Below are 15,913 nucleotides of genomic sequence, written 5' to 3'. Positions count from 1 at the left end.
CAGGCTTAATCAGATTTCATCTCTAAAATACAGATTAATCACACTTTTGATTGAAATGTATTTTTAATTCTTCTAACTACTCATATAGGATACTTTTCATGAAGTCTAAATGTGTCTCTTTTAATCACATACATCTGAGAGGCTTGTTTAGTGCCCTCCTGACAGCCACATAAGGACACTTTTCAAAGAACATATTACTTCATGTCTATGAATGGCAACAACCGATTTTTGAAAAAAAAATTGATGAAGTCTTTAGTAAAACCGTGTAGTCCTGTGTCCTTAATCAGATGAAGCAGCCACGGAGGTGCCAGGCATTTCTTTAAATGGGGACATGCAGTGGTGACGTGTACAGCACAGGAAAAGCGCTGCACTCCCCTCGGCTGTGTACTCCCTTGCAAGGTCACTTCAGGCCAACAGATCTCACTGGAAACTCTGTAGGAATACCTGAAAAGGAGCCAAAGTATGCAATAATTTTTGGCTTAATTGTTGAAGAGTCCAACCTTGGAAAATGTAGCTCTGTGCCTTGTTGGGAGATCACATCAACCCACAACTGTGCTGACTCTTTTTATGTGCAATTAAGCTAATATCTTGACTTTCTGAGTCAGAGTTCAAGCTAATTGAAATTACTCTAAAATACTGGAGGGCAACAACTGGACAGGACCAGCTCTGTTCACCACAGAACTCCAATTCATGCCTATTTCCTGTTGAAATCAATCGCAACTCTTTAGCATTTTGACATTTTAATGATTAAGGGGGAATGTCTGGAGAACCAAAGTTTCCTATGTGGAACAGATCAGATAATCTGTGCGATATGGGAACATTGTGTAGAACTGGACATCTGATTTTGTTAAATTATTACACTTTCCCTAATAATTACACATAATTAGACATAAATTATTTCACTGCAATTAGCTCTCCAGCATTACACTTCCAAAGTTAGTTTGGGTCTCTCCATGTACAGCAACCTCCAGAAAAGACCTTCTGGGAATATCCAGGGTGCTAATCAAAACTGCCTTAGCACCTGCAAGTAGAAGGCAGCAAACAGACACCTTAGCACCTGCAAGTAGAAGGCAGCAAACAGACAATCTCCAGACTGCAATTTCATCCCAAGTTTAGCAGTCATTTTTCTTTTACAGTAATTAGCTTTGCCAACTAATCCTTATTTATATAAGCAGAGTGTCTTAGAAAGATTGGTTGAGATTATAATAGTGGTGAAATTTGTAAATAATCAGTGGAAATTCCATTTATCAAAGAGATTGTGTAGATATTAAAGTGTATGGCAAAGCATTGTAGAGCATTCTTAGGGTGTATCACTTGGGCTTCAGTTTTATAAGCTTTTTTCCCTTTTGTTGCCAGATCTCAAATGAGGGATTATCCATGTTTACAGAATTCATTTTCTTTATTTCTTTCAGTTGGCACAAGTGGGTAGCTATATTAATTTAGTTCTTCCCTTAGTTATATACTGCTTTCTCTTCTATATTTTTGAGTATAGTTATAATATTTATAATGTGAACACGTTTCTAGTACATCTGGATTTTGTGTGTTCTCATTTTGAGTTCCATTTAAATTTAAAAAGTGTGAAATATATATTTTAAAATAACCATAACATATGTAAGTTCATATAAATTTGTGTTTCTTGTGCTTTTAGAACAGTGTTTGTATATAGTTCCCAGATGGCACCTTAACTATAAAGTTTTCTTTAATAAGGTTTTTTATGACTGTAAATCCAGTTGTTTCTTAGAAACTGTATTTAAAACTGTTTCTTGACCTTTAGATTACCCTAAAGTATAAAAAAAAAACCTAAACAGGTTTTCCTACAAAGAAGGTGTCATTATGCTGTGAGACATATGATAATGCTGACAGGGCATCATCTGTATGCATTATGTGCATACATATTCACATTGCTCAGCTTCTAAAGAAATAAATTTCTTTTTAGAAATTAAATCAGACAACAGTTTTCTAAAGTGAGGTATTTTTTGTTTTGTTGGTTTTAGAAACCAAAAGTCTGTCAGGGCCTCAAGTTGCATTTCCTAAATCCTGCACAGATACAAACCACTAAAACTTTCCTAAATCTGAGTGCCTCTCTTAAAAACTCTACTTGCTAGTCTGAATCCATGTCAGTATGTTTTCCTTCTTCAGAAAACTTCATGTTTGTGTCAGTGAATTCTTTGAAAGACACATGGGTCTCCACGTAACTCAGGAATTCTGCTGAAAGCTGAAGAGGTGCTGGCACAGGCTGGCCCACAGCCCTCTTCTGCCACAGGGCATAGACTGACTGACTTCAGCTTGTGACCTTTCCAAAGCCTCTCTGAGAGGCTGTGTGAACCTACGTATCTGCAAAACTGCCAGCACTTAAAAATGGAATTTCCAAGTGTCTGGGGTTACAGCCTCATGTCAGCACAAGACTTTTATGCCAGGCTGATGGTGCAAAACCACTGCAAATTTCTATTAACTGTCTCTTAACCCAGAGCAAAGTCTCAGCTGGCATGTAACAACTGATAAATTGCATTAAGAAGTAATGTTCAAATAAACTGGCACAATAAATATAAAAATGATGACATTTGGGTTTACTCTATGACCTGATCACTATATGACTTAAAACTGTGGGTTAACTTTGTCCAGTCACTAATAACAAAATATCATCACTGGACATATTTTATATGATCTGTGAATTAACAAATTTTCCATGCAGTAACTTTTATGTCAACTGAAGGTGTTGCTGAGAAGGAGAAACAAACCAAAGATGTATCCTAGAACCACCTGCAGCTATTACAATGCTTATTTAGCAGTTACACTGTTATGTCTCTTTAAAGCCAGATTGGGAACACAGCCTATACATCAAGTCTCTAGCACAAAACTTCATGGAATGCTGACACATTGCTAGCACTGTGTTACCACAGAGATATATAAAAAACCCTACAAAGGCCAGAGTGAAACCCACACCTGGCAGTGTCTCAGACCCAGTGAGATGATCTTTGCTGGAATAAGCATGATTGTAACTGTAGCTGTTCCTCAGTGCTGGAAGATCCATTTGCACCCTCTGGGAGAATCTTAAGACATTTAGTTAGAGTGCAGGAGGCATCATTGACCAGGACCTTAGCAAAGGCTGCTGCCCTTATATACTCACACTCTCAACTCTTGCTGGAGCCTCGCCTTAGGGCAAATCAGATGTAAGTATGGATCTAGAACAATACCAGTTCCAGAGTCAAAAGCTGCAGTTCAACCTTCTCTCTGGGCTACAAACTCAATGCAGATTTTATAACAGGGACACTAGTTAGGGTAGTTTCCTACTCTTCTTTCCTCCCAGATCCTAGCTTTGTTAAGCTTTTGGTTAGGTTTTAAAATCTGTGTTTGGCATTCTAGGCTCTTTCAGTACTACTTTTTAGATAGCAATATTATTTTAGATAAATGTCATTACCCGGAATGGCCTTAAGGCCATTTAACTCAGAAAAAACATTCCACAGGCCGAACACTGAGTCAAGAGGGTTTGGGGTTTTTTTGCTTATAGTACTTTCATTCAATTTTTTATGCTTCTGTTCAGCCTAACCTCAAGTAAGCCTTATATAAATAAGGTCATGTTTTCAGTTCCCACAAATATATACAACACACTGCAGACAGAACCAACAAACTACACGCAACCTCCACTGTTTCTTTAATAGTCACGTCATGCACATTTGTACAATATAACTGCAAAGACGAAGCACACAGGGATCCATTGGACTTCTTTAGTAAGAGAAGGATCTTCAGATCAGAGTTGAAGCAGTGTGATTGTGCCACCAAGGAGCCTCAGCACAGAGATAACCTCTTCCTCAAGGTGAGTTTTTATCACAACCCTGCATCAGTCTACTACTCAACAGTAAAGCTCATAGTCCTTGGGCACCACAAGTGTTCAGCAAAGACAACCAAATGCAAAGAGTACTTAAAATCATAGCCATCCTTTTTCAATTTTGTTTTAAAGTCTTGATAATTTTTACCTTGTCTTAATCTTGACATGTCTGGTGGCAGAATGGAGCCTCAAATATGCAGCTTGTGTAAGGACTAAAGTAGAGGAAATTACAGTCATGTGGCCAGAATTGACCTCTGGAGGCCTCTGGACCAAGCCCCTGCCCAAAGCAAAGCCGATGTTAAACCAGGTTGCTCAGGACCTTGTCCTGCTCAGTTGTGAAAATCTCTATAGATGGAGATGTCAGAGCCTCTCTGGGCCACTGTTCCAGTGTTCAACTCCATTCCCTCACACCTGGGTGGCTCATACCTGTTTCTATCTTTCCAGCCCTCCCTTTTTGGTGTTCGAGTTCAGAGAAGCACTGCTGGATCAGCCAAACTGTTCCTCTGCCTGCTCAAGTTGCAACTCACCAGATGAGCCAGTTTTTCTTCTGTGAGCATGTTCTCTTTGAGTTTCAATGCACCCTCCTGATCTCCATTGCCCCCATAGCATGCTCCTGAGAGGTCCTGACAAACCAATTACCCAAGCAAGATAAATTCTGTTCTTCTGAACCTCACAATCTTTATTCTACTATTTGTCTTCAGCACTATTTGTCTTCCTTATATTTCTTGGGGTCTTAATTCTAAGGTCCTGGAGTCACTGATGCCAAGGCTGCCCTTTACCTTCACATTCCTTCCTTTGTTTTTCACTCAGCATCTGGGTCAAAAAAGAATGCTCTTGACCCACAAAATTTGGTTGGACTGCTTTTACCCCACTGGGTGCTCCTCCAGATAGCAGAGCAATTTTGCATTCCAAAGCAGCCTGTACCTACAATTGTGAGCTCCTTGTAGTTATTTAAAGCTTCATGTGCTTCCTTTTCCTGATCAGACAATTTATAGAAGGTGCCTGCCCAGTGTTACCCATGCCAGTGTCTCCACCAATTTTGACTCCTCAGCTCTCAGCCAACTCAGTACTTATAACCACAAGCAGGGATAACCTCCAGGCAAATATAAACTGTTTTGTGTAGAACACAACTTCCACTCATTTCCCTGTCTGCTTTTCCAAAAGAGCCTGAATCCTGTCACTCGTAATGTGCTGCACCATACTGTCCCTTTGGTCCCTAAGAGTCACTGCAACTGTGCTGGTATGTCTAATTCCTCTGGTTTCTTTCCTGAGCTCTATGGGTTGACATACATGCTCCCTTTCCTGGGCAAACAAATGAGCCTCCTGTAACCTGTTGTCCTTGGCAACTGTCTACCCCAGCCTTCCTTTCTGTGTCTTTCAGGGACTGTCCCCATCAGCACAGGTTCCTCAATGGTGGGATCTCCTTAACTGTAACCTAGAGCTTAAATCATCAATTATCTATAAAATGAACTATTCCCTGTAAGCGTGACAGGCTGTGGAAATAACCAGCAAGAGCATTCCCTCTGCATTCCTTGCAAACCCACAAAATTTAAGGCATTATTCTGTTCAAGAACTCAACTGTGATTTCCAACATCATTACGTGGAAAAAAATGTTTTGGCTTTTTGTCCTTAGTTACTACAGGAAGATTATTTTCCTTCTCTGTGTTTTTTTCAATAGGAATCAACATGTGCATTCCCATTTGAGGTGCAGCAGTGTTAAACCACTGCCCATCTGCTGCAGAACTCACAATCTGCACTGGAGACTCAGATGCTATGAATTCATTTCCTGAACTATAATTTGAAGGGGTCCTGCATTCTGCTGCAACTCACCAAAACTGCAACTTGATGTAGAACTAAATAATTTAGACAGACTAGGAAGAATTTCTCATACTGCTCACAGATTAAATTTTTCTTCCTGACTTTGGACAGGGCTGCCCAGCACTGTGACATCTGTTCCTTCCCTAAGCTGCTGCTCAAATGTGCAGTGAACAGATGCAGAGCAGGGCCATTACACAGACAGGGGCAGGGGAGATGGTCGGTCATCCTGGTTATCTGACTGCTTGCAATGCAAAGCAGGACATGTTTTTTAAAAGGTAAAATGCTGACTAAAGCTAAATACTTCACATCTTCTTAAATATAAAAACAGTTGAATAAAATGGGACCTGTTTGGGCATGGACCTGCTTAATAGTCTGAAGTTATTTCAGCTTCTTGATTACTCTAGAGAGGTACAAGGCAGTACACCTGACAATTTTATAGATTTTTTGGATCAGCATCCACATAGTAGTGCAAATATGCAACTTCTTAAATATTTCTCTGTCACTTTCAGATTATCTGAAATGACAGACATATCTACACCTGTTTTAAGCCATTTTAAGAACAATTGATCATAGAAAAAGAAAACTTTCCTTAAAATGAAAATGAAAAAGAAGAAATGCTATGCCTGCAACTAACCCCTCATGTTAATTACATTCTAGGTAAATCTCTGAATTAATGGTGTAGATTTGACGGTCAGAGCAGTCCTGGCCATATGCAGGCACAAAAGAGCCAAGATTCTGTCCATGTGTAATCAGTATAAATGTGTGGTCCTAGGATAACCTTTATTTAGTTCTGACAAACTGAGAAGTACAAAAACTTTACTGGTTTTGTATGTAACTGTGTATGGTGAGTGGGTGTATGTTCTGGAGAAGCTACTCCATCTCCAATAATCAGTGATAAATATCTTAAAGAATAACAATTTTCAGCTCCCCTGAAATTGCTCAGACTAACTGGCAAAAAAATTAAAAGAATGCACAGGTACACACACAGGATGATAAACACAGCTGTGGAGAAACAGATAAGGAGGCCTAGTGGGTTTTTAGCAAATTTTATATAACAAGAAACACCAGTGCATACACGAAGAAAAACTTAAGGGAACATCACCTTTAATATCAAAGCATTCAGTGAATACAATCACCAAAGACTCCTCTTAATAAACCTCCAGAATCATAAACTTCCAATAAGAGGTGAATGCATGCATATTAATTCTAGGAAAGTGATATTTATATATTAAATAAGAAGCATGTTTTAATGACTATGTATAGTTATAATGAACAAAAACCCTGCTGTAAAGTCTCACTCTGGACACAGAATAAATCCACTGCGTCGTCCACAAGTAAAGAATGCCTGCTTTCTAATAATTCAAATTGTGTTTAAAAGTTTAGTTCAGCCAATTTCGGTATCACCTCACAAGTTCAGCATTTAGCAACTTTTAATTTTGCTGCATATTTTTCTTATAAAAATAAAGTGCTGCTGTCAGACCCGTGCGGTCCCTACTGCAGGAATTAGTTCCACAGCAGTCCAGAGTGACCTGAAAACCACAGGCGCTGGAGCACTGGGGACTCTGCTTTGGGAGAGGAAACTGAGCTCCAGCCTACAGCTCCAAAGGCGGAGCTGACCTGCACTGCTGCGGGGTGAACACGGCCCATGGCCGGCACAGCAGCACATCATCCCTGTTCGGGGATGCTGATTATGGTAACAGACTCATTCCAGGACCAACACTCCGAACATGGAGCGGAGCGGTTCACCGAGGGAATCAGAGATAGGGAGGCCTCAACCAGCGGCCCGGGTGTCCCCTGGGTCACCGCGATGTTCAGCCCCACGGGCCGGGGGTGACCGTGGCGCTGCCCCTCCCGACGGGGCCGCGGGTGCTCCGCCGGGCCTGGCTCTCCCCTCCTCGTGCCCCGGGCAGTGCGGGCGCCCCGGGCGCTCCGTGAGGGCCGCGCCGGCGCCCCCGTCCCACCGCACCCTGCCCGCCGCATCCCGGACCGCCGCAGCGGGATGGCGCCGGGGCCGCTGGACCTGGTGCACTTGACAACCTGGGCCGTGTGTGCCGTGGTCAAGCTGCCGCAGCTGGTGGCGGTGCTGAGGGCCGGCTCGGCGTGGGGACTCAGCGTGAGCAGCCTCCTCCTGGAGCTGGCCGGGTAAGGCGGCGAGGGCACACGGGGACTGCCGCAGGAGCAGCGGCTGGAGCCGCGGGTGCCCTCGGCCGGGGGTGCGGAGCACCGGGGCTGCTGCGGCAGCCAGGGATTCATTCCATCCTCCGCGGCTCAGGTCAGGCGTGAGGGCGCTCTGAGGGGCGGCCGGGGGGCGGCGAGCACTCCCCGCTCCCGCGGTGGCACATCGCCCCGTTCCGAGCTCAGCACCGAGAGCCCACAGAGCCTTTCGGGCAGGAGCTTCCTATTTTAGTGATTCCGCTTTGTTATTTAAAGGGAAACTCGTATTTTTTAAGTTGCCCGAAACTATCGCGGACCATGCACGTCGGTGCACATAGCAGCTGCAGAGGGTATAAGCCTGTGTTTAGGTTATTCAGTGGCCCGTGTGCCCTGTGGTGCAGCTAGCTGTACTCGTCAGACAGGCTTCCCTCACCCCAATCAGTAAGACTTAAATAATTCCTTAAGAAAATTACAAGCCGTGTCAAACTCCAAAGACTTGTGAGCCTGTAATGAGCTTTACGTGGGCTAGGCTTATTAAATCTTGCTTAAAGAGGATTGTCTGAAACGACAAACAAATAAGCTCGGTGTGTGCACGTTCCGGTGTGGGCACAAGCGAGCGAAAGCACCTTGAAGAGCCCGGCCTTGTCCGACCGTCCAGCCGGGCGGCTGCTAGGAAAGGAGGTTTCATCCCGAAAAATCCCCTCACAAAAACGGCGTGGTGTGTCTGAGGGTGCCTGTGCCGTGTCCCTGGCGGGGCCACAGCTCCGGTTTACAGACACCTCTCAGTGGAGCTGTGCAGAATCCCTCAGGTTCCGCCGTGGCCGACCCCCGCCCGCCTCTCCCTACAGCGCTGAACGCGTGTTGCTGCTGTTTATCCTTAACGCACCTCAGAGTAAATGAAGCAAATTGGAGCTCCGGCAGAGATTACTGACCCCACAGCCTCAGCCGAAAAGCGGTCACAGCACTTCAATCATTTGTGTGCGTTGGTGTGCATTAAAAAGGGTTTGTAAGTAATGTTTGAGATGAGCATGGAGAAGCTGGAAATGTCTCTTCAGCACCTGTGTGAAACCACGGTACCTACACAACTACAGGTTCTGGTCCTCTTTGCAAGATTTATTGTATTTAGTAGACCGTTTATCCTTTTACCTTAAAAGACTTTGAATCCTGTTGCAGGGAGCTGTCTGACAACCACTACAAGCTGGGCTGGTTTTGTGAAATCAACCACTACAAGCACAAGCTGGGCTGGTTTTGTGAATCAATAGAGTGACCAGGTGTGAGGGGTGACACAGAAAGATGGTGCTGGTGGCTAGGAGTCTGATTTGACTCTACATCAAATAGCATTTCTAGGAAGTTCAGATATTTAAATTCTGAATACTGTAAAAGCCAGTTTCTTACAAGGCAGGCTGTTCCTTCTGCCATTTTTCTACATCAGAAACCATAATATTTTTTCTTATGTAAAACTGCTCTGAGTCCTTTCTGTTTTCTATACAGCTTTGAATTTTCTATCTGACCCTATGGACTTGCAGGAGAGTTGGAAGTACAGAAAACATAAAAGTTCAGTTCCTTTTAGGTACTGTATTGTGGAATGGCAGGAAGGAAAATTGCCATTGTTTGGTGCACTTAGAAACAGACTCTTAGTCTGACCAGTAGAGTTACGCTGAGTAATCTCATAACATTATAGTTAGACAGCTTGGAAGACATTTTCTACCCCTATAAAACTTGCTTAATGTACAAGTTGAGCTACAGACATAAATAAAGAAATCAGAGTTATCCTGGAGGTGCCAAGGCTGTTGCAGACAGGAGGTATCTCCTAGGTCTGGAAGCCTTTATTTCTTTCTCAGTAATTGTAATAAATAAAATTATGCCTTATGGGCAGTGAGGGTAACAGAAATAGATTACAGAATGATCAGGCTTGCTCTGTGTGCCTGTGTTTTGTTTGATCAGTTTGACAGCAAGGGCTACGCCTATCTGGAGCCTTTTGGCACCACCAAAACAGTATAAAAGTTGTGAAGGCATTTGTGTCCCTCTGTGCACTCGTGTTTTGTATCTCTCTGTTCAGCCTCCTTGTGTTTCTGAGGTACCAGATCTATTATGGTTACCCCCTGGAGACATACCTGGAGTTTCCTGTCGTCATTGCACAAGGTAATTTTTGTAAGCCATGTTTTAGAAATGAAATGGGGCTCATTCAGCACTCCAGGTCTCTGCATGTAGGTACAGTGCTCCACTGCAGTGATGCTGGAGTTGGGGGGAAGAGGGAATTAACATCTCATATAAAACTGAATTCTTTTAAATGCTATTGAAAGAGATGGTCAGGCAAAGGAGAAAAACATAATTATTACACAGAGTCACAGTGTAAACTCATCCTTTTGTCAGGTTTCTCCACATGGGAGAGAAACATACTAAACACTCCAGACTCTTAAGAAAAGCTTAGTTTTGGAGCTTGCAGTATTTTGGTCATCAATCACATTTGAGAGACAAAAGCTGTAAGAAAGGAGTTTCCACAGACCTTGTGCCCAGTGGAACTGTCTAGGATTGTGTTTGAGCCCCTTCAGTCCTTTCTGTGATGAGCCATCTTTTGTTTATTGCAGTTGTCATTCTCATTGGCTGTATTATGCATTTCAGTGGAAAAGTGAGACGAGCTTTTTTCTATGCTTTCGTGTATCCTTTGAAATCTGGGAGGTTTGGGGAGGTTTGGTTTATGTGGTTTGTTTGATAGTTCTTTGCATAGCAGCTATGTCATCACTTCTTGTGTGCTACTATTGTAAATCATTCTCAGGCACTCCTCAACATGTATGCCACATTCAGATGCTGATTTCTGGGATCACAGTAAAACCTCTGGAGGAAGTAAGCTTTATAGCTTTAAAAGGCTCCCAACTGATAAAGATTAAACTAAATTCTTAATTTGCACCTTTTCTACAGGGATGCAGAGAAGAAATGACAGATTATTTTAAATTAATTTTTTTAAAAATTCCTGCCCATGCAGGTTGTACTTACAATAAAGACAGCACTGTTTGGGTGTTTTCTAAATAGGACTTGGGTTTAAATCTCAAATCTTGTGCTTTGGAGCAGGTTTTGAGAAACTCCAGATACTATTTGACCAAAGACAGTATGAAAAATAGGAACATTTAGTGTTTCAACCAGTTCTTAATGTGTTTTATCTCGATTGTATAGTCTGTTAAAAAGTTTCAATAAGATTATTTCCAGATGTTTAAAAAAAAATCTTTTTTCTCAGGCAGTTTTGAGAACTTTGTATCCTATAATTTAAGTGCTATGAAACTTAATGTAATATAAGATTTTGGGTGGGCTGGTACATGCTAACAGTGAAGAAGTGGATAATAGACCTGGCCATGGTAAGTGCTACATGATTATCTAAAATTAGATCTTCACATGAAATGACTTTTTTTTCTGGAAGTATTTATTAGTGGACTCTCTCCTGTATGTATGTCCTTGGAAGAATTTATCATTTTGGTTAGCTTTCAGAATAACCAGCCAGTTTTCAGATACAGGTTCTTTATTTTGCGAGTAGCTGGAAAACAGCACTGAAAAGAGAGACTCTATGGGGAAAAAAAACATGTTCTAAGTTGTTACTTGGTGGTACCTTAATTAAAACTAGCAAATACTTAAAATGTTGAAATTCTACTGCCCCTTTAATGTCATAATCCCAACCAATAAACCTTTAACACAAGAGGAAGAGAATAGAGCATCCAAGCATTTGAAACAGGGGTTGTGACATATTTCTTTTTTCCCCTTTAGTAGTACAATTTTGCAAGAAAAATATAATCTGATAACACCTACAAAGGTTAAAGACGGTCTTTTCTTAACAGGAGAAAGAAAGTAAAAAAGTAATTGAGATGAACAGCAACTGCTAATGCAAAAAATGGGGAGAAAAGCTTCCAAGTCCTGTGCTGATCCTTACTTGCATCAGAAATCCAGGCATGGCACAATGGCCTGTGTGGAGTCCTCTCTACCTGCTGCCTTTGCAAAATCCCCTTTAAAAGGGGGACTGATTGAATAGTGCATTCCTGTTACTATTTTTTCCCTCCAATTGGACTAATTTTCCACACATTCTTGTCAGTTTTCTCATTCCTTTTTGGTTTGGTTTGCCAGACGTAATGGTAACAGATGGTCTCAATCAACCTTGCTGTTTAGACTAGGTCAGTCTCATTTTAGCTTTTATAAACAGTTTTATGGAGCAGGTTGAGAAGCTTGTTTTTTTTCTTTTCTTCTTACTGCATTTGCCTCTGTCAAGCATTTGTCAACAACAGTAGCAACTGTGCTCTTTGAGCTTCTTGCTGAGCAGTACCTCAGAAATGAGTCCTTGTTTCTGGCAGCTCTCAGTTTTTGTTTCACTGTTCCTAACTAAGAAGCTGAAGCACTTGGGTTGCCAAATGTTGAAAAAGTGTCAATTTTTTTTATTCTAAATGAAAAGCTACTCCTATTCAGATAATACCATGGCAGAGGCAGAGGTTCTCTCTTTCACCTGCTTTTCAGAATATGTGCACATTCATCAGTGCAGCCAGCAAGCTGGTTCAGCTGCAGCATCTCTGGGAGACCAAAGATTCTGGACAAGCGAGCGCCCTGACCTGGGGCATGTCTGCGTACGCCTCTGCAGGTAAGGTACAGACAACTTGGTGTGAAGTACTGAGTTCTCCTATTCCTTTTTTTATAGGTCTTTACTCAGTCATAGTGGGTAAAGATCTTGCCCTGGTTTTCCCTCATTGCTGATGCCTGGGACTCAGATAATACACAGTCTCTTGAAAACAAGTTTTATCTTTGACACCAATGATAAAAAACAATGATCTAAAGTGTGAATATGACCAAGAGAACTGGAATTGAAATAACTGAAAGGCTGTCTTTATGAGGAAAATTTTTCCATGTTCTATGATTTAATAGTTACTAGTGGTCCAGCATGAAAAGGTGCTAAAATTTCAGGTATACAGTCAGACAATGCTAATTTTGAAAAGCTGTCTACAAATACACACTTAATGCTAATTACCTTTAACTCTATGGCTACTTATAATTACATTTCTTCACGGAATTTATGAACAGTGATTTGTGGAGTTTGCGTGGTGATTCCCCAGTGGTCTGCACAAACAGTTGTTTGTCAGAAGTGCCTTTTGCATCTTCACAATACTAATTTGAAATATTCTCACTATAAAACTCATCATCCAGTGATGCTGTATCTATTTCTACATGAAAAAAAGTCAGTAATTAGAAGTTGTGGTGAACAGCGACAGTAAACTTTATAAATGCTTTTACTTTGCTGCAAGTGTGAAATAATTAACTGTTAGGTTCCGTAAGGGAAGAGAAGCTGAATTCCTTGTGTTTGCAAAACCTGAAGGCACACACGTGAACTTTCCCAATGTTTAAGTCATACTGACTCAACTGTGGGTGTGGCTCACTGTCAACTCCTGAAGGAGGGGCTGAACAGAAAGAAAAGCAGTTAACTGACCACGTCCAATCTAGTGTGATAGATGTAAAAATTCTTAATTATATCTGTGATTTTCTCATTAAAAAGACCCTTAATGCATTGTCAGTCAGCTTTGAGAGCTTGATCTCCAAAGCCAAAAAAGTGGACGCACTAAAAGTGGGAATGTGTACAGTATATATTTTCGTGCAAGATGATATTCTGTTGAAAAACAGATATTTCATAATTTTTTAGAAGTATAAATGTGTCCTATGTGTTCCACTAATCAGAATTCATTCAATTTACAGCAAGAATTATTACAACTCTAATGACTACAAAGGATCTTGCAGGTGAGTGAAGTATGGAATTCTCTGCCTTTCCAAGGAACAGCTGCCACATTAGTTTTTAGTTGTTTTGCAAAACACTTAGAAAGTCTCACAAGAACAAACCATGAATGTGATAGGTTAGCATGGTGAAGGCAGGAATTACACAGGAATACAAATCAGGCAAAGTCATCAAGAAAAAAAAAGCCAGAAAACTGCTTATGCTTGTCATGTGGTGCAACTGGTCCAAAAGGCTTTTTTTTTTTTTTAATGGCAAAAGCACTCCAAAATTAATTCTGAAAATAGCAGAATAAAGTATTAAAATATGTACTATTTTAATATAAAAAAATATTTATATTTATTTATTTATTTATTTATTTATTTATTTATTTAAAAACCTATAGTAATTGAATAAGATTTTCAAGTAATAAGTATTTCACTTATTGACAGCTTTTTGAATTAAAAATTTTTTCTAGAAAACCAAAGTTCAGTTTAGTATGTGAGCAGTTTTAGGTCCAACATTCAGAAAGTTTATGACAGGCTGAAAATGAAATGGTAGGCTGGTAAGAAATTTTTAAAAGCTGACTTAAAATATATAATTTCCAGCAAATTATAAAGCAGATTTATTTAACAGCTTCTTACTGTCCTGAGAAAACCACAAGAGCTAGGCAATGTCACAGATTTTTCAGTAAATTGTTCAAAATCAAGGCTTGGTGGATGCAAGTACAGTAACAATCCCTTTGTATTTCATCTCGTGGTTCCTTGTTCTCGTTCAAAACTATTTCATCAGAAACATCACTTGAATGGATTTTGTAATTTTTAAGCAGCCTCTGCAGCCCAATAAAGCTGTAGCTTTGCAAGCATTTCAAGTGGGTCTTTCACTGGAAAGAGAAGTCCCATTTCTGGCCCACATTTCCACCCCCATGTTTGCTGCTTTTTTCTTTGCCAAGGTAAGGAGTTTGTGGGGCTGTGCAGTTAACTGGTCACCAAAGATTTGGCAAAATGCTCATGCAGGGATTTGCTCAGGATCAGGTACTGAGTCCACGTTGCCCACAGCTACACATTTACACTGAGGGGGAGGGAGGGGTTCACTGTGGGGAGGGAGGAGACACCAGGAAAGCAAAGCTGCTGCTGGGTAAAGCTGCTGTTTGAAACACAGCACCATCCACTTTGGCACATGGAAGGGCCAGCAGCAAACACTGATGCTGTGCTGCTCTAATGGAAAATGTTTCCCATTAAGTTGCAACACTGAACACACTGACACATAGGAAACAGTCAGATATCACATAGTTCTGAAACAAAGTTTAGTGTACATTTCTGTGAATATTTCACCTACCAAACAGACATCAGACATACCTATATTTCAAATACCTTCTCACAGGTAGAGGTACTGTGCTGTTACGGTTTAAAAAGGTACTGAAAAACTGCTTTTTTCAGATTTTCTATCATCAAACTCTGACAGATAAAAATATCTCCTGTCTTCTTGAAATCTAAACTTCAGAGATAGCAGTAAAGAGTAGTTCCTTTATTATAAATAACATGTGCAACTATAAAGGACGTGAGCTGTGACTCTGAATTTAACTTTTGGTGTGCATATAAATTTATACGAGGCTTCTCATGCTTGTACTATTCTCCAGGTTACAAAAGAATTAAAGGTACTGGAGTGTCTAATTTTGACCTATCTCTGAAAGTGATCAAGTGCTAAATGCTTGGATTTATGCTCAGAATGTGTGGATTCCTGAACATGGTAATTGAAACTAATTGGCTGAAAACAGTTTCCAAATGTGAACCAGCCTGTGTGTACACCAGCAAAAGTTTACAAACCAGTGTTGTAACAGCAGTTGATTTTTTTGATTTATGCTTACAATATTTTTTTTCTCTTTTAGTTCTCATCCGTTTCATAGTCATGCTCATTCTCAATATTTGGGTCACAGCCACAATCCTGCACTACAGGAAGACTAAAAAGACTGATTAGACGACACTCATCAGCACACATATCATTACCATAAAAATATTTAATTAAGCCTAATGAATTTAAGAATTCTTCAAAGATTGAGGAAGCTCTTTTTCTCTAATATTTACCCTTTAGCATGCTTATAGTATTTACAGTACTTACATAGTGTAGTACATTCATGCTTACTTTCACTTAGAAATAATTCTGATAAGATACTTAATTTAAGCAGCATATTTTTATTGGTCATTTCAGACAAGTTTCACTGATATCACATTTTCTCTGGATTTTTTTACTACAAGGTATTTCATAGTTAGATGTATATATATTCTGGTATCACTTCAGTACTTTCTGGTTACATATAAGCAATTTTCTTCAATTATACATGATCAATTTTGCACCAACATACTGACTTGTTCTGCTGCAAGACTGTA

At 40.6% G+C, this 15,913-nt stretch overlaps 1 protein-coding gene across 1 annotated transcript; it reads left to right on the top strand.

Annotated features, from left to right (window-relative positions):
• Positions 1–7,643: 7,643 nt before the first annotated feature.
• On the top strand, positions 7,644–15,503 carry SLC66A3 (solute carrier family 66 member 3; the record flags this gene model as incomplete). Its single annotated transcript, XM_084202595.1, has 7 exons — positions 7,644–7,786; positions 9,858–9,940; positions 10,387–10,456; positions 11,091–11,148; positions 12,290–12,410; positions 13,514–13,555; positions 15,415–15,503. 7 exons carry the CDS (start codon positions 7,644–7,646, stop codon positions 15,501–15,503), a joined length of 606 nt encoding a protein of 201 aa, XP_084058721.1.
• Between the last annotated feature and the right edge of the window lie 410 nt (positions 15,504–15,913).

Source organism: Fringilla coelebs (assembly GCF_963513975.1).
Source record: "Fringilla coelebs genome assembly, chromosome: 3".
Taxonomy (NCBI): Eukaryota; Metazoa; Chordata; class Aves; order Passeriformes; family Fringillidae; genus Fringilla; species Fringilla coelebs.
The sequence above is the reverse complement of the archived record's forward strand: the minus strand, read 5'-3'. Positions and strand labels throughout refer to the sequence as shown.